At 36.8% G+C, this 20,205-nt stretch overlaps 2 protein-coding genes across 2 annotated transcripts in view; both read left to right on the top strand.

The window, feature by feature from the left end:
• The window catches only part of LOC106714277 (LIM domain transcription factor LMO4), a 133,972-nt gene that overhangs the window by 16,398 nt on the left and 97,369 nt on the right, over positions 1 to 20,205 (top strand). The gene's annotated exons all lie outside the window — the stretch shown is intronic.
• LOC123721298 lies at positions 6,114 to 8,622 on the top strand. The gene is made up of 2 exons (XM_045679593.1): positions 6,114 to 6,844; positions 6,884 to 8,622. Exons 1-2 carry the CDS (start codon positions 6,313 to 6,315, stop codon positions 8,398 to 8,400), a joined length of 2,049 nt encoding a protein of 682 aa, XP_045535549.1. The 5' UTR covers positions 6,114 to 6,312; the 3' UTR covers positions 8,401 to 8,622.

Here is a 20,205-nt window from a genome sequence, read left to right as displayed (position 1 = left end):
ACACAACTGTAGCAAAAAACTCATCTGTAATCGAATGAACTGAAACCAATTTGCGAATCAAAAGTTTCACATATGACGGAAACGAATGATAGAATCGATTGCGAGTTCCTCTTTTTATTTCCAAATGGGAAAAGTTGCCGAATTAGGGCTTCGACAGAGTCGGGAACTGCCTCGAGCAGGTTCAATTACGGCAGTGCACCGCGCAGCCAATAATTGGCACCGGGCTCCGCGACAAAGCGCCCACAATGGGCTCTGATTAATTTCCGAACTACACCCGAATTCTAACTAGCAAACACGCTGCGAGCGCTCCCTGCAGCTTGCTTCGTGCTCCGTGCGGCGGCGTGCTCCGTGCAGCGTGCAACGTGCAGCGTGCGGCGGCAGCGGGACAGGGAAATTACTTCGACGCTGTTTTACTCCATCAACTAGTCCTCTATGTACATTTGTATTGTTTCGTCGGCTCGTCCTCGCTTTTTATGTCCACTCATTGAAATACGAATTGACGCCTAAAAGATATTCGATGCTCCCACTTACTCTATTACTTTGAAATTTGGAAAATAGATTATGTTCATAATTTTGTATATCACGTATAATAAAAATGCTTTTTATTTGCTTTTTGTTTCAACTGTTTAATAATATTTTTGCAGGCTCCAAACCATATGTAATTATTGTTTCTAGCAACATTTTTACGTTATTTAATCACATTATTTGTAACTCACACTGTCACTGAGCGGACTAGATGTTTCTAATGACTTTGTTTGGCATGAAGTTTAAATGTTCGAAACCAATTTAATAATATAAAATAATAGGCGGGTGACCGCCTATTATTTTATATCTTTAAGGTATGTATAAATATAAAAGTATACATTAGAAAAAAGTATGAATGAGATGGTTTTTAACTTGCGCTGCATTTTTGTTCAAGTCAATTTTCAAGTAATTCTCACTAAGAAAAAATGTTGCTCCATACAAACTTTGACCCCTATTTTAGACCTTTAGGGATGAATTTTGTTAATTTCTCTCGTAGTGCCCGGATGCTTAATAATAGATATATGTGTGCAAATTTCAAGTTTCTAAACCCAGTAGTTTCGACTGTGCGTTGATATATCAGTCAGTTAATCAATAAGCTTACTCTCATATAAATATATAATAAAAAAGAATAGATAGTGTGTTCTTTTGCGGTGATTTGACGGCAAATAACAAACGCTACTTCATGGTGTATTGTAAATTGATTCTTTCACTATCAGATGGTGATAGTGGGCCAGCGAGAGAGGCGCCCACTCGCCTACGCGTCCACTCGCCCACTGCGAAGGAAATTAAACGTCATTCGGTAACTTTCTTCCACGGACACAATACGGATTAATGTGCAGACAAGATGTTATTAAAACGAAAACTTTAATGCGATTTACAACACTAGTAATGTAACACTCGTTCTAAAATAAAATTATATATCTTAAAATGTAGGAAAATATGGATCATTATTGAAAGATTTTTGTCTTGGATATATATATTTCGTTGTGGAATTATAAAACATTACAATTTACGGATTATTAGTAATCTATATTGTAAACCTTTATCATATACTAGCTTTTACCTGCGACTCCGTCCGCGCGGAATAAAAATATATAAAACGGGGTAAAAATTATCCTATGTCCGTTTCCTGGTTCTAAGCTACCTGCCCACAAATTTTCAGCAAAATCAGTTAGACCGATCTTGAGTTATAAATAGTGTAACTAACACGACTTTCTTTTATATATATAGATTTGAAATTAACAATTACTATTCATAACTAGAATTTATTATTTAAATATAATTTTCAATCATCTTATGTAAATCGAATGCAATTACCGTTTATGCAAATATATGCAAATATTTTGAATCGAATATTGGAAAAGCTCGCACGTCCATAATATGTTTACGTAGTTAGTGCTTGTTACAGACATCTTCGATGTTGGAGTTATTCACCTGTTAAGTTTACAGGCCGTCTCTTGTTATAAATACTAACAGCTTGACTTTAACACTTGTCAAAATTAACACAAGGATCTCAAACATTTATAATATTATGTTGCTTTTCGAGTCACAATTTATATTGCTAATAAGTGTAGTATTATTTAGTAGCTGTCAACCCCGAACCCGTCAGCGCGGAATTAAAAAAAAACTTTATTAGTAACATGCGTTTATACAGACTAGGTATGCTCTATATTTATACTTTTCATAGAGATCCATCCATCCACCTATGCCTCTAAACATTCGCATTTATAATATTGTTAAAATTATTTAGACTGATCTACGAGTATGATCAAAGTTCAAAGTTCGCTTCAGTACATTAAAATTAGAGAGAAATATTTGGGGTAGATCGATGTTTAAATTGACCAATTTTTTTGCTTTTATTCGATTCAGACGTATCGCCAGTTTATTAAAAACTAGAAGTTGTCCGCGAATTCGTCCGCGTGGAATTTATGAAAAAAATCTAGTTATAAACATAGTCGATAGCACCCAGGAATAGTGTAGCTTTCAAACAGTGAAATAATTTTTCAAATCGATTCAGTAGTATATTTAATGCAAACAAACAAATCTTTCCTCTTTACAATTTTAGTATATAGATAGTATATACCTAGGAGTTAACATTGAAAGTTAATGGTATAGATGCTTTAGTAATACAATTCGTTATGTAAAACACAATATTGCAAACTCAGATCGGTCAGCCCTACAAATCGTGTGCACAGGAAATTAAACTGCGCCTCGGCTACCGGTCACAGCCATACATGCTTAATTACGATTACTTATGACCTGAAGAGTCGCATAAACACGCAAATTAAGTGTCACCTTCCAACTCGATGGCTAATTAACATGAAAAACAAATATCGAAGCCGCGAATACTTAATAATGTAATTCGATTCGAGCCTGCACACAAGTCCTATTAAAAAGCTTACATGTAGTTATCGAAGGAAATTTACAGTTAAAGAATTAAATTCTGTACCCGCTTAGAATCGAAAATTGTACAGCAGGCAATCACTATAAGAGCTATAATAATTTAGCATATATGTAAATTGCGATGACTTGATTTTTACTTTTACTACTGTGAGCATCAATGTCATTTTATCAGGGTAGGAAATAAACGTCCTCGACTATAAAGAGCTAATTTAGGAGTGGACTCTGCTTTCTGGTTGAGTGCGTAGTACAAGTGTTTTTTTTAGTTGCGGTTATTTTATTTAGATTTACGTTATCTGAGACAATCTGTTGATTTGCTTTTTGTGTTATTTGTTTGGTTATTGGTTTTGTGATTGTCTAAGGTAAGTTCCCTTAGTTTAAGTTAAAACTAGTAGTCCAAAATGGATACCGACCCTCCCGATCCTGGGGGTGGTTATGAAAATTGTAATATACTCCCACAGACAGATGGTTCTTTGAATAATAATAGAAAAAGGACTAATTATGATCATGATTATGTTCAACATTACGTTGTTAAAAAAACTGGTGATCTCCCTATTCCTTCTATTCAATCAACGTACATAACCCCTGAATTTACTCTGAGAAAAAATAAATATGAAGGCTCTGAATCCCCTTTTTTAGTTCATGTTTCCAAAAAAGAAAATGAGTCGTCTTTAGGTGTTTCTCTAAGACCAATCCACTTTGGATATTTTTTGTCAAAAAATAATATTAAAAATGTACTGGCTGATGGTGTGAAACGTGTTGGTCGCAATCGCATATCGGTTGAGTTCAAGTCAGCGTCAGATGCTAACTCTTTTCTCGAGCTACCCACTCTAACACAATATAATTATGAGGCAGTAATCCCCTCATACAATGTTACCCGAATGGGGATTATTAGAAATATGCCCACCGAGTGGTCATTGGAAGAAATTGTTGAGGAATTAAACTCTGACCTTACCCAGCGAGGCCTAGGTAAAATAGTACGAGCTCGCAGACTTAATAGAAAAGTCCGAAGTGAAGGTGGGCCCCCCTCGTGGGTTCCCACTCAATCCATTGTACTTACTTTCTCAGGACAAAGGATACCAGAACATGTTTATGGCTTTTATAATTCTATACCTGTTGAAATATATTTGTTGCCAACAATTCAATGCAACAAGTGTTGCAGATTTGGGCATGTCAAGTCACAATGCAGGTCGAAACCCCGCTGCTTCGTCTGTTCCCAACCTCATGAAGGAGAAACATGTGACAAAACATCTCCAACTTGCCTGTACTGCTCTGGAAGTCATAGAGCCAATGACCAAACCTGCCCTGAATTCGATAGACAAAAAAAAATTAAGTATATCATGTCCACTGAAAATAAATCCTATCAAGAGGCTTCTGCAAGGTACCCCCGCACCGGCATGCGTTCATATTCTGGATCAACTAGTAAGATCTCTTCTGTTTCATGTTCCCCCCAATCTTCCTCCCCTCGTACTCCACTGAAATCTTCAAGCCGTAAAACTGTGTTTCTTCCACGCCGGACATCTACTCCGGCCTCAAGCCCTGGTTATGATCGCCGTGCGCTCCAAAGGATCACGGAATACCCTCCCTCGTCTCTCTCCAATGGATGTGCCATTTCCAATACATCAATTTCAGCTTCTGATGATTCAATGCCACAGGGCAATGAAATATCTTCCGTATTGAATTTCTTCTCACGGCTTTCCGAAGTCGATTTACCGAACAATCTTAGAGAAAAACTTACTCAGCGTCTATTCTCCCTTCCTGATGGCTCCTCGCAATATTCTGCAATGGAACTGTCGTAGCGTTAGACATAAAAAGCACGAACTTATCGACCTAATCAATACCCACAGTCCTGTTATCGTTGCCATTCAGGAGACTTGGTTGAACCCGGAGATTCGATTCCGTATCCCTGGTTTCGCCTGTCTCAGGGATGACAGAGTTGATGGGCACGGTGGTTCTGCGTTATTAATTTCTCGATCTATTACCTACTCACAAATTCCACTTTCAGGTCTCTCGAATACATTCAACGCTGTAGCTCTTAGAGCTTTTAACATTTCTTTTATTTCTATATACATACCAGATCCCCGTCTTTCCACCCTAAATGAACTATTTGTGATAATAGATTCTCTTCCACCTCCTGTCGTTCTCCTAGGAGATTTCAATATTCATCACACTCTTTGGGGGTCCCACTCCTGCGACTCCCTATCCCTTGAATTTCTCGATCTCCTGCATGACCGTGATCTTTGTATAATAAACGACGGCACTCCCACGCGAAGAGTCCGACCGGGACAAGACGAGAGAAGTGCGGTCGATCTTTCCATTTGTTCTCCCTCGCTGGCTTCTTTATTCTCTTGGACGGTACAACCCTTTGGTTGTGGCAGTGATCATTTTCCTATCTTATTGTCTATTCCTGATACTTCTTCTCACACCTTTTGTAATAATCCCCGTCCCCGTCTTAAGTATAAATTATCTAGGGCTGATTGGTCTCAATTTTGTTCTGAGACCGACCGAGAAGTTTCGAAAATCCCCCTTCCATGTCTCGACAATATGACGGACTCACTTGAGCGCTTTAAAAATGCCCTCTTTAAAGCTGCAGATAAGTCTATTCCGCTTTTATCAAAGGGTAAAAACAAAATTCCCTCCCCTCCATGGTGGGACAGTGAGTGTACGCAAATGTACAAAAAACGTAAAGAAGCTGAAGCAATTTATAACTCATCCATGACCGAACAAAATTTTATTAATTATCAGCATGTGGCCGCTCAAGCTGCGAGAACCTTCTCCGACAAAAAACGTTCTGGTTGGCGTCACTTCTGTGAATCTCTTTCCCCCATGTCTCCCCCTTCAATGGTGTGGAGAAACATAAAACGATTTCGTGCGTCTGTTACCTCTTGTGAAGACTCTTCCAATGATCACTCAGTCTGGATAGACACTTTTGCACAGAGACTTGCTCCTCCGGTTGCCCCTTCTATGGAAGAAACTACAGTATTTCAGTCATCGGGCCCATTAGAAAATGAGTTTGACCGCCCATTCTCTTGGGATGAGTTTTTGTGTGCCATTAATGGCCTCAAAGATTCTTCACCGGGTATAGATGAGATCCCTTATTCTTTCATCGTAAATTCTGGTCTAGAAACTCGTAATTTTTTTTTAAATTTAATAAATATTATCTTTTTCTCCAGCCTTCCACCGGAAGAATGGAAATCTCAAATTATACTCCCTATTCTTAAACCTGGGAAGTTAAGTAATGATCCTCTGGGATATAGACCTATCGCACTGTCATCTACCTTGGCAAAAATATTAGAACATCTGATTAAAAATAGATTGGAATGGCTAGTGGAAAGTAGAGGTATAATAGCTAAAAGTCAATATGGTTTCCGGAAGGGAGCAGGAACGATGGATAGTTTAAGTTCATTTATTACTGATATCCGTATAGCCCTTTCGAAAAATAAATCGGTGATTGGCGTATTTCTGGACATCTCATCAGCATACGATAATGTACTTCTTCCGGTGCTCAGAAGCAAAATGCTTCATCTGAACATTCCTGTGAGGATAGTTAACTATATTTCAAATTATCTTTCGGCTAGATCTGTCCAAATTTCTAGTAAAAATTCTCTTCTCCCCTCTAGACTTGTCTGGAAGGGCCTGCCCCAAGGATCTGTCCTAAGTCCCCTGCTATACAGTATATACACCCATGATTTGGAGCTTACCGTCAATTCATTTTGTGATGTCCTACAATACGCTGATGATTTATCACTTTATGTATCGTCTGACAACTTTGACGAAGCCACCTCTCGACTTAACACTGCTATTAGATATCTGGATGATTGGCTTCAGAATCACGGTCTCAATCTCTCTATACCTAAAAGTACAGTTGTGGTATTTTCTAGAGTCAGAAATATACCTGATATTTCAATTTCTTGCAATGGTAATAGAATTCCAGTCAAAAATAAAGTAAAGTTTTTAGGTCTTATCCTGGATTCAAAATTGACATCAATTCACCATATTAATCATGTCATTGCGAAATGCGAAAGAAATATAAACATTATTCGTTCCCTTTCAGGTGTTTGGTGGGGTTCCCACCCATTTTCACAAAAGCTCTTGTATAATGCCATAGTTAGAAGTCATCTCGACTATGGCATCTTTATTCTGGAACCATGCAATAAATTACCTCTACATGCACTAGACAAAGTCCAGGCTAAATGTCTCAGATTGATTACAGGGGCTATGAAATCCTCTCCTATTAACGCAATGCAAGTCGAATGTGTTGACCCCCCTCTACATATCAGGAGACAGTACCTTAGTGATCGCTTTATTTTTAAAATTTTTCAAACTTCTTCACATAGTCTTCTTCCAAAACTTCATGAACTGTCACACCTTGTTACTGCCGGTGGATATTGGGCACACAAAGAACCTCCTTGTCTTGTAAAAAGTTATCTCAAAATCACTCGTCTTGCTTGTCCACTTTCTCAAACTACCCTTAATCCCATATTTGAAATTCCCTATCAGGCGTTAGTTCATAACCCGAACATAATACTGGACTTAAATATAACTAAGGACCCAGCTTCCGCAAACACCAATTTCCAGCGAATAGTTGATGAGCGCTGGAGTGATTGGCTTATTATTTATACGGATGCCTCCAAGCTCTCAGTGCATGGTTACGTGGGAGCAGCTGTCTGGATTCCCAAATTCCGTATAGTATTAAATTTTAAACTTCCCTCCTTATCCTCGGTATTTACTGGAGAGTCGGTTGCCATCTTAGAAGCCTTAATGTACATCGAATCACACAAGATTAGAAAGACAATAATATTTTCGGATTCTAAAAGCTGTTTAGACGCAATTTTATCAAATCAATTTAGAAGTAAATCAAGATTCCCTTTTATTATGGAAATTAAAAACATTTTGTACAGATGTTCTCTGCAAGGTCTCCAGGTCACTCTTGCGTGGATTCCGGGTCATTCTGGGATCCAGGGCAATGAGTCAGCTGACCATTTAGCTAAAGAAGCCACATCGTGTGGCTCAATGAGACACCACAAACTATACATTCATGACCTAGTGTCCTTGGCTAAGGAACATCTTTTGTCTAGTTGGAAATCTGTGTGGTCCGAGACTTCTATTAGCAAAGGAAAATACTATGCAGACATACAAGAATCCATACCAGTGAGGCCATGGTTTTTTAGGTTCCCTGATGCAAATAAGCAGACCACGTCGACGATCTGTCGACTACGATTAGGCCATGCGTGCACTCCAACTTTCTTAGCGAAAATCAGGGTTAAGGATAGCTCGCTATGTGAATGCGGATTAGACGAAGGAACGGTGGACCATATATTTTTCTCTTGCCCGAACAGAACTTCTTCCTTAATTGATGTCCTCCCCAATTATATCCCTCGCCCCACTAACTTTAAGACCCTCTTAACCCACGTACATACCCCGTTTGTAAATATTTTATGTGATTATATTAACAAAAATAATATTAGATTATAAGTTGTTTGTCCCATAACCTACTAACAATACTATGTATATTATTGTGTTCGTCCTTTTTAGGTAAATCAACGTTTGTAGATAATTCTAGAGTTCGTAACACTTGTATGCTCACGAGACTTATCCATAAGTAGAGTGTTGCCAGTCTCTTTAATACAAGAATAAAACTATAATCACTCGACACTGGCCCAATCCGCTGAGGGAGAGCCATAATCAAGAAACTGAACTGAGCTAATTTAGATTTAATTGCAACTGTGTAGGTTACTTCAATCGCATGTAACTGATCCTGCGCTTATGCGTCTAATTGATTCGCTTTTTCTTATCGCGTCGATGTCACATCGAATTGCTCGTAAGTAGCGCATTGCAATCCTAATAAGGAGTTTCCAAATAAGCGATGCTCAAAGCTGTTCCATTCCATTCCAAAGACTAAATTAATATAAAAATTTTGCTTTACAAATTAATACATTGCGAAATATCTCTAGGTAAATTTGGTTAACACACAGTCAAGTGGTTGATTGATTTTTTTTATAATTTTTGCACCGAAAAGCCATTGTAACGTCAAATGGAAAATAGACTTGGATAGTTATTTAAAAAGAAAGAAAAGAAAACGACTGCTCCCGTAAACCTATTTCATGTCACAGAATCAAAACAGAAAACAATCGCGTGTGAATCCATTAGTTAATAGAGCGGTGGCGGCGACGGCGGGTGCGGGTAGTTGAATGACGTGAGGAGGATTCTCGCAGGGCCGCTGTCCACGCTTTAATTTCCTGGTGACGTCGCCCGACCATTGTTCAGACCTGTGCCAGCCTCGCAAAATCATGCCATGTAGGGCTTAGCTTACACTGGTCCCTTTCTCAATTCATCTGCCAGTTTGAAAGTCGATTCCCGAAGAAATTTAACAAGTTGTCATCATAATGCAAGAATGTTTAATGTTAGATAGAGTTTAATACTTTGAGTATGATATGTATGTTAGTTTTTTTTTAAAACTTAATCAGAAATTTAATGGAAGAAAATGAAATTCATCATTGTAGGAGAAGTTAAAGGACTTGCAAAGTGAATAGTATAAATCATCGATAGAAAATTTTAATTTCACTCCAGCTTTTTTATGATGTGTTTTAATTTGCGGTTGAACAGCTACCATAGTTTTATGAAATATTACTTCTAGTTTATAACAATAACAAAATCCATATAAATTAATTGTCGCTTAGATTTAGTTTGGATAGTATTTATTTGTATTGACGTGTAGAGAATCATTGAATCTAGCGCGTGCTCTGTGTTGTGTTGCTGAGTGCCCAGCGCTGGGCCGGGCTTGCCAATTAGAAACCCGCCACGCCGCCCGCTAATGGCCCATTAACACTCGCTTACACCCGCCAACCATCGCACCGCCATCTATTGCCCGCTTACGACAATAATCTGCCGTGCGCTTACCTTTATGCCTTTTACCTTTCGAGTATGTTCACACTACACACATGAACTCTAAAGTTATCTTTAATTGTTTATTTATTGGTTAAATGCAGATCCGGGAAGTAAATAAAAATGAAATGCGCTAAAAAGCCAGGTACGGAAAAAATTGAGTCGTTTTGTTTGAATTACAATTGAATGTACATTGTTCAAAATAGATAACATATGTAAAATACGATTTTAGTAAAAAAGAAGTAGTAAAATAATTAAAATATTGGAAAAAAATACTTTTGACTTCAAACGTAATATATCTATACTTTTATTGTTATATCAGAGAAATGTACAATAGTTTTGTATTTTAGTACCTCATGATTTAATTGGTACATAAATCTCTCGGTTTGAACGTCGCAAAGCACCGTTATATGTCTAATCATCTCACAGACAAGGAAACGTTCCGAAACGAACGAGCAAGGAAGACTCGCCAGCGCCGTTCTAGGTCTTTTAAGGCACGCGAGGCGATGTCCGCGATCGAGCGAACGTTTCGCGTTAATTAATTGGGTATTTTCACACGTCAGCGGGCCGATCTCGCCAAATAGATCGGCGCTTGCGGTCCTTAATTAGCTATATCTGCGAGGCCGATCGCGGAGCCTGCGCCCCGGCTGGTGCCTGCCGCGCCCGCCACGCCAATTTGGTGCCGTCGTCGCCGCACTCCGCCACCGCCACGGACCACTGCGCAGATAACGACTAGAACGCTAGCCAATAACCTCATTATGAAATAAGCCGGCAAACAATGTTTGTTAGACTACAGAACAAACTATGTGGAGCTTGTAAAAGTATCAAAACATCCTAGTATCTTTGATCCAGTTGTTTTTTTTTTGCATTAAGGCAATGGTATTGAATAGACGGTTACAAATCAAATACAACTATCACAGTAATTAAATACTTATTTACTAAAATATGATTAATTGTCATATTGGGAAGATTATCATCAACATTTGAATCCATCAATGATTTCAGATTGACTTTGATAGAATTTTGGAGATGTTTTTAATTAATGCAATTAAAAATTATTTGAATTTTTATTATCGTTATCGATATTCTAAGAAAATTATATGACGAACATCAACCCTTCTAATGAAAAGAAAGCTGTGGCGCCGAGCGGCAGGCGAGCGGTCGTAGTCGCACGTGTCGATGTGTCGACGTGTCGGCGGCCGGCCGGGATTGATAGACGTCGGGAAACAATTACCTTTTTGTCGAACGATGAGATACACCGCTAATTACAATAAGTGATCATTGACTTTTTTAATTACGCCGCCCATTCAAGTGTCCATCATACCGACTAATAGTTGCCAGTCAGTACATTTAATAAAGCCGGCGGGTCTCGGGCGTGCCCGCAGCATCTCGCGGAATTTATATTATAATCTGCCGGTTTACAATTGAAGTATTTTTCAATATCAACGTCGCGTCTCGCCGGTCGTCGTTTAATGAAACGTAAGCTATGTCGATTGCAGCTCGCGAGCCGCGCTCAACAAAAACTTAAACTATTAAGCGAATGTACGTATTTTAATCAGTCGCTGTGTATAAGTGCTCGTCGGCGAGTCGTAACCTGTTTTTGCTTGTCGTATGAGCGCGTCGCATTCCTTCATAAGCGAGGGATGTGCTGCTCTCAGCGGCCGGCGCGCGACGGCGTCAGAGGACGGTAAGGCACGGGCATAGCCACGGTGAGGGCGTGGGGGAGGGGTGCACCGGTCGCCTCGTGAGAAACGTATGTTACCCGCCTCTAATTACGCTTTATACGATATCGCCGTTTAATTAGCAACGAGTTTCCCATTCTAAAGCATTAATTAATATTTTGATCGTTGTTCCCTTGCATTTGACTGTGCTTTTATTGCAGGCTTGAGATTTCATTAAAGATTCCCGACCACCCCTATCGGCTATTGTTTCCATATTATTACATTTGACAAAAGGATATTGCGCGCCGTATTAACTGATTGCAAATTACTGATACTTATTTTTATACCAATCCTCTTGTGATTTCTCTTTTTTTTTCTTAATTTTTTTTACAGAAATTTACTTCAATTTAAGTCCAATTCATTCGTAAATGGTTTTATGTTTTTATCGTTACATTGTTTTCTAAACGTCACCTTTAGATCCCTTTGAACAATAACATATAGTAATATGCGGTTAAAGTCGCATCGACGGTTAAGTTAAAAACCTCCGTCGTAATAACTCGATTATAAATCAGCTCGATAAGGTATACGATTAATTTAACGAACAAGTAATTGTATCAACAGATTATTAATCGCACCACGTACGAACTGACAAATAGCGACAGCTGATCGCCAAGTAATGACATTTCACGTTACATCTTTGTCACGTCAGCTGCACGGCGGGCGGCGCGCAAAAGGGTTAATACTGCAATTTAAACTAGTGGTGGAACCATTAGTAATTACGTACCTATATGGTATCAAGCATACCATCTACGAATATGTACGATGTGAAATGCATACGATCTTAACAACTTTTTAGATAATACGGACAATGTAACAGATACGATAATTGTACAGTTGTCGTATTTGCAATTACTTATTTTGTAGTCACATTTGATCTATTAACAGTTTTAATACACTTTTGTCTGTTAAAAAGCTTTAAGTTAGATACTATGAAATAACAATAAAGATGAAATTTTTGTTTAATAATCCTTACTAATATTATAAATGCGAAAGTAACTCTGTCTGTCTGTCTGTCTGTCTGTCTTGCTTTCACGTCAAAACTACTGAACCGATTTAAATGAAATTTGGTACACAGATAGTCTAGAGCCTGAGAAAGGACATAGGCTATATTTTCACGCGAAAAAGGGGTTGTAAGGGGTTGAAAGTGGGTGTGAAAGTTTGTATGGAATTATCGTCATTATTGCAGTTAGAAGCTTGAAACTTATTTTTAAGGCAGCTAATTTGATATAAATAAATATGAAATAATTTTTTTGTAAAAATTTTACCCCCAAGGGTGCTAAATAACAATAGGGGATGAAATTTTGTTTGGCAATATGTGAGGTTTTGGTGAATGTTTTGTTTAATATGTTTTGCTGTTACCCTTACCAATATTTAGTCTAGAGCCTGAGGATGGACATAGGCTACATTTTAACGCGAAAAAGGGGTTGTAAGGGGTTGAAAGTGGGGGTGAAAGTTTGTATGGAATTATCGTCATTATTGCAGTTAGAAGTTTGAAACTTATTTTTATGGCAGCTAATTTGATATAAATAATTATGAAATTAATTTTTTGTAAAAATTTAACCCCCAAGGGCGCTAAATAAAAATAGGGGATGAAACTTTGTTTGGCAATATGTGAGGTTTTGGTGAATGTTTTGTTTAATATGTTTTGCTGTTACCCTTACCAATATTTAGTCAAGAGCCTGAGGAAGGACATAGGGCACATTTTAACGCGATAAAGGGTTTGTAAGGGGTTGAAAGTGGTGGTGGAAATTTGTATGGAAGTATCGTCATTTTTACAGTTACAAGTTTAAAACTTATTTTTGTGGCTGCTAACTTGATATAAATAAATATGAAATTCAACGTTTGAAAAACTTTTACCCTCAAGGGTGCTAAATAAAAAAGGGGATGAAATTTTGTTTGGGAATATTTTAGACATTTGGCGCGGTCCTGGCACACCTCTCTCTATGTTCTTCTACATCCATACATCAAATTATAGCACGTCGTTAAGTAAAATAATTAGCCTTAAAAAATTCTATCCGAAGACAGAATTTCACGCGGACGAAGTCGCGGGCACAGCTAGTTATAAATAATATGTTAAAACTACTAAACTGCTTTTACTACTTTTTATTGATTTAGTTGTCGGATAAGTTCTGTTTTTACTGTACAAATAAGTATTTCAGTCACAAATTAGGAAACTGAAAAACATAAATATGAAAGAAATAATATAATATCGCAAATAATTAGCAGACAAAGTTGCACGATTAGTTAAACAAAAATACCTTTGAGAGTAGTAAGTAGTGTTGTACAATATACATAATTTGAATCAATTAAAATTTCTTGTTCCCATTACTTGATATGTTTAAGGTCCAAAAGCGTGAGAACTGCCCTCCAAGGAAACTAATTACAGAGAATGCGGCCAGGGTCTTCAGTTAATTAGAGCGGGAGAGGTTCAACCCTCTAAATTAATAGGCACTCGAGCCGTGGACCCGCAACGCGATGTTTTGTTTCAATTGTTTAAGTCTTGATGAAACATAAGTACGTATTGTATTAAGATTATTTAATTATGTTTTTAATTAAATTCAAACAAAATAAACTTCAACAAACTTAAGAACCTTTAAAGTTAAAAGCTGTAGTATAATATTTCTGGTTCGTTTATAAACTGAATATTAAATAAGTTTTTCAGGTATTAATAAACATTTGTATTTGTGTCTGTCTCACCAAATAACCTAAATAATAATCATATTTGATAAATTTAAATGATTTAAGAAGGTTTTTTTTTTTTCATAAAAAAAATGTAGTTTGCAAAATGAAAATAATTTGCGACCAACTGATTAATTTTTAGTAATCCACTCGGGAGAAGAAACATTCGGGCGATGCGAGATTCAAGCACTATTCCTGTAAGTTGAGTATATTCACCTCAGTGCAAATAAGGATGCAATAGAAACTAAATAAACTTTATTTACGGTGTGTCAGTGCGGAGTCGTAAATGTGAAATTGTTCCCGGCCGCGGGATAATGGTGTATTTAATGTGTCTCCGCCCAACCCTGCTAGGTGTCCCGTAGCCCCTCACCGCGTCCCCGGCTAAGACACGGATGGGACACGGCTCTTCGATTAACATAAAATGGGACCTTTGTAAGTGCGTGGGCGCAGCTCGATCGCGAGCTGTGACTCTCTACCACTTTGTTTACTTAGAAGTTAAATTGTACTTGAAATGTTTGTTTAGTTACTTTCTTTTTTATATTAGGTTATACAACAATTTATATTTAAGAATTTATTTGAACAGTAAAAGTTTGGAATATTGTGTTTTGATATATCTACTACAGGGTTAAGGCAATTAAGACAAAAATGGAACAATGAATTTCACTCTTATCTTATCAAATATCTACATCATAGTAATGTTACTACGATACACAAAAAGTACCTTAAACTACACATTAATTGAAGGTGAGAAAGGAACATAAATTTTGACATCCTTTAATTGTTCTTAAATTTTAGATGGTTTCTTTTTTATTTCCGTTGAAGCGAACTATTATATCTATATTTTGTGTATCTCCATTTTTTAACATAGATAAGATAAATGCTCTGTTGTCCACCAGTCAATGAATCACCGCAGGTTAATGCCAGACCTCATGCAGTTTGTCTCAGCCGAGGCGAGGCCAATTCACGGCTAACTGTTGTAGAGCAGTGTTGCGACATTACAAGAATACAATATATGTTATCTTAGTACATTACAAAATAATACCAAATTATGATCGATGTGGTGTTTATATTCGCTGTATATTTTATAACGTTTGTGATTTAGAATCTATGTTTTAAGATTTTGTGTTTTGGATTTGACTGCTAGCCGAAAAAAAATTTCAAAACTTGGTACGGTATCTTAAATTCATAATTTTCTGTTAGATGTGTTACTCTAAATTAAACTACTGGGTAACTGTTCTGTACTATATTTGCAGCTGCTATAGATACAAATTATTCTCAGATTCTGTTATCGTGTTATAACACCGAATAAAACTAAGAGCGGGTCTTGTTGGGGTTACATCTCAATTAACATATCCGATATAAATAGCGGCGAGCAAATGTAATAATGTACCCGACATGTCCGATCTCGAGCGGCGATGCATCGCACTGATAACATTCCGACTCGAGATCCGAACACGAAATTCTTGGCGTGGTCAAATCTGAGCCGTACTTGAGGCACACGGCGTCTCTCCACCCAACGTCCGTACCCACGAATGCAGAGAATTTACTGATAGTTGATTGAGGCGCGTCTTCCATTGCGTCGAACACTGCGACGTAGCCTTTAGGTCTCTGAGTCCCGCGCGCAATGCTCCGCATTCCGTTGCTTGACGACGTGGCATATCCGATGAGAGGTCTCGTCATTGAGAGATACGATCGTGACAGAGAATTCGTCGGCCGACTGTCGATGGAATGCGAACGGTAATTGATTTGTCCTGCGTAATCGACGGCTTGAATGGGATTGACAGGAATATCGAGACGTGAACCTTGTAACTGGGAAGGACCGCTCGAGTATACTTCGGCTTAACTTTTACTTCAACCTAATTAGCCTAAATTTTATACAAATGATATTCCTGAATAAACAAATATTTGATTAATTGGCTATCAAGACCATTAAAATGATAAGCATAAATTTTGTAGTAATAAAAAATCTCAAAAGGATTTTTAATTAAGGAAATGTCAAGATTTGACATAAAGACAATTGTGCATAATGAAGTATTGGAAATTGGAAGGCAATTGGTCGCACGCGAGCGTCCCTCAGGTCCGGTTTAGTTGATACTTGACTCGAGAAGCCAAATAAAATTAATATTCATAGCCGTTGTATTTATTGGCTTTCAATTAGTATAATCTTAATGGAGCATTAACATACGCGCGGGCGGCGGGCGGCGGGCGGCGGGCGGCGGGCGGATTGCCGGCCAGTCGGAGCATGGCTTACCTGGCTTGGGGTTACCAGTACTATTTTATATATTACGATATAAGGAAAATAACATTTTATTAAATTAAATAAATAAATTTATCTGTTTATTAAGTAGTTATTTGTTTTACGTAAATCGTAGGTTTTAATTTAAAGATGTTACATTTTCGTATAAATTCCGTTGTTATTAAAAATGTAAGAACAAATGTTCGACAATTTTGGTCTATACAAATATTTAGAATTATTTACAAAAAAAAAGTTAATTAAAATAATTGACTGAAAAAAAATTATAAATTAATAGTATAGTAAATTACTATTGTTTTACTTAATGTTAAGGACTTCTTAATAAATATTCAATGATAGCTTTTAACTTTTCCATTTCAATTTATCAGAGAATTAATAAGTGAAAGATTTAATTGAGAATAAGATGTAATAAGTGATTTATTGTAATTTATTGTGTAGAGAGTGGTGTAAAGTTGGTGGTAACACTGGTCGCGGAAAGCACGCAGCCGATGACCTCCGCAGACCGGTTCCCGCGGCTCCCCTGCCCCTCCTCATCACCCCGCTCCCCGCACCGCACAACTCGCAAGAGACGTTTCATTACATTATTATTATATTAAATGCTTATAAAGCGCATTATAAGCTTCACTCCGTCGTACAACCAACAAAAGATAATGTGTGGTATCAACTTTGTATGTCTGCTTTAATTTAAGCGGCGACTTTTTGTGTTCCTTCGGTCGCAAAGGCATATGTCGGATTAGGTTCAGAATTTTACTTAAGCAAATATGCTCTGATAATAACCAAAACAATATTCTAAAATTTGCTACACCGTGATCAGTAAATAAAGATATTATTTTACAAAAAATTTTTTGCCCTTCAAATTTGAACAGCAGTAATACAAACAAAAGGATAATTGAAAAATGTATAAACTAGCTAAACTCCGTTACAAAGATATTATTTTAAATATTTAACACCTTAATTTGAGATATGATTGAATTAATGTTTTTTTATAACTCGAAATACATTATATATCGAAATACCCTTCGTACCCTTTTAATATGAATTGAAATTGTTACGCTTCGATCATGTATTATATTAGCGTTCGCCCGTGACTTTGTCAGCGAGGAATTAAAAAATAGCTTACCTCTAATTTGCCACAAGCATTAGTTACCTTCCTGGCAAATTCCCGTCAAAATCAGGCCAGCCGTTCCTGAGGTTACCTGGAACAAACGTGAATTTACAGACAGACAGACGAAAATTTAAAAAAATGTATAAATTATTTTTTCAATGTAACATAAAGACTCTCCAATTTTATATATAAGTAAAATTGATCCTATAAGTATAGATGATCTAAGGCTGTAGGTTTGTGGTCGTGATATAACAGCATTATGTATGTTTGGTTTTCCTATAAATTTTGCCTTTTGCCGTAAAGATAATAGTTTTAATAATTTTGTACTTAACTATAAATGTATATGTAGTTATGTTGTATTGAAGGAGATCGCAAGTATCGTATCTAATTATAGTCGGCCGAGGTTCCCCCCGCGGGATAAAGCACATCACAAAATATCGCGTTACATCGCGCGGCGCACTTGATCATGCCGTTGTCTGAACGCCTTTTATTTGTACCCGAGGTTTTCTTCGCTTTTTATTATGACCGCTTTGAACCGCAGCGACCGCGCCGCTTAGCGCTCGCCGCAACCCGCCACCCGCCACCCGACCTGCACGAATATGCTACATTTTTTATCATAGGGCAACTAAAATCATAACCCGTCTCAGTGCTTATGATGAAAAGCCAGAAGTGAAATCTTACTACGCTAAGCTCTCTCAATCCCAACTTCAGGACTTAATTAGAAATTAACGTGTAAACGACTCTTATTGTAAACTGGTAAAAAGTACAAATTGATAAAGTACAAAATGATCATCATTAAATTAATTGTAAATTGAAATAATTTCGCTTCGATAATTGTCTATTAGAAATTTATTTATGCCTACACGATCATAGATCGCAAAATCAAGTGGGCACGTCAAAATATCAGTGGCAATAGAGCGAGCAGAGGCGACCGACGCGGCGCCCGCCGACCAATTTGTTCGTCAGGACGTCAGATTTCAAGGGCCTCGTTACTACTAAGCCTCCAATTAGACTTATCCCTAATTAAGAGATGCCAATAAATTACCCTCCATCACGGTCTAACGAAGACGCGCCGCACTAATAACGCTAATTGATTTTGAGTAATGAGCCCGAGTTTTGATGGAGCTGATTGCGAGGCGCGGCCAGCTATCGATCTCCCCCATCTCGACGATACATTCTTACCACACTTAGATATTTTACTTTTCTATTCCGCTACCATTTTAATTTTAAATTTTAAAACCGTCATTTTGCTTTGCTACATTTGGCAGTAAACTTTTCTTTTTAAAAAATATTATAATTAAAAAAAATAATATAGTGGCCTGGAAATATCACGGAAGTTATATGCATATCGTTACTTCTTCTCTCGCTTCCTCTCTCTCTTCCTCACTGTCTCTCTATCAATTAGAAGAAAAATTAAAGAATCCTTTTATTGTACCTTTCATCTTACATTAAAAAAACCAGAAGAATGATGACCAATTAAAAAATAATAGATAACTTATCATTGTTAGAAACGTGTTCTTAAATCAATCTTTTCTATCAAGAAAATTAGCAATCTTTAATGAAAAAAATTATCTCGTAGCAATTTGTATTGCATACATTTTCAATTCGTATGCATAATATTAATCTCATTTTGTCAATTTGAATATTTTAAATTTCAGATGAGGGTAGGTCGTTGATGAATGCACCTAAGGTAATCTACGAAGCCAATCTTACTTAGTAAACGGCCATGAATTATTAATCTTTAATTAACTTATACTAAGACATGACGATTTATACTTCAGGTAAAATTGTATAAATTGACATATAACTGATTTACAGATTTATTTATGTATGTTTTGATATATAAAAAACCAGTAGCAAGTACCTTCTCGTATCGAGTACTATCAGAAAGTTAAAATTTACGATATTCCACTTAATGAAGCTTACTAATCTAATTTTTTATTAGTTTTACTCTGTAGAATCACAATTCAGGCCGGTTATTTTATAGACTTTTAATAAGCATTTAACTGTCATTTCTTTGAATTCCATCCATATATAGTATAAAATAATCACTATTTCAGCGAGGTTTTTTTCTTATCGCATCTCATTGTGGTATTTTATTCTATGAGTACTTTATTTTTAAAGTTGTCTAACTCAATTTTTTATTTTTTTTTCCGGTTAACCACGGATACCAAGATAAATTCATGTTATTTATAAGAAGAAAAATCCGGTTTTCAGAATTAATTTAATAATAGTACCGTGTAGTTTAAAATTAGCCTAACTCTATTTAACTGTACTTAAATTTAAATATAAACTATTTAAAAAAAACAAGCTTTTAGATGTTTTTGTTTATTATTTAAAAGCATTAAATAGAATACAGTCTAAAACAACTTACACCATAAAATAAAGTTGTAACAAAAAGAAAAGATATTTTCCAATAAAAGTAGCAGGAATTTATAATTCGCTCTTGGTTTTGCTGCGTAAACATAATTATTTATTTGCATGTTAAATGATATTTACCTAACAGGAAATATTTGAAGCGAGTCCGATGTTTGGCTCCAGTAATTAAAGTGAAGCTTTTACTATGGTAATGTTATTCAATTAAAGGGAAATTGCGCTTAAGTTACTTGTTGATACTAACTTGCGATTGCTTTCTT

Source organism: Papilio machaon, chromosome 1, assembly GCF_912999745.1.
Source record: "Papilio machaon chromosome 1, ilPapMach1.1, whole genome shotgun sequence".
Classification (NCBI taxonomy): Eukaryota; Metazoa; Arthropoda; class Insecta; order Lepidoptera; family Papilionidae; genus Papilio; species Papilio machaon.
This window is presented reverse-complemented; position numbering and strand designations above follow the sequence as displayed.

Excerpts from the sequence above, each read along its gene's own strand:
- LOC123721298 (XM_045679593.1), top strand. The coding sequence starts at position 6,313 with ATGGATAGTTTAAGTTCATTTATTACTGATATCCGTATAGCCCTTTCG. Across the intron at positions 6,845-6,883 it reads TATTTCAATTTCTTGCAATG|GTCTTATCCTGGATTCAAAA; the intron begins GTAATAGAATTC and ends TAAAGTTTTTAG.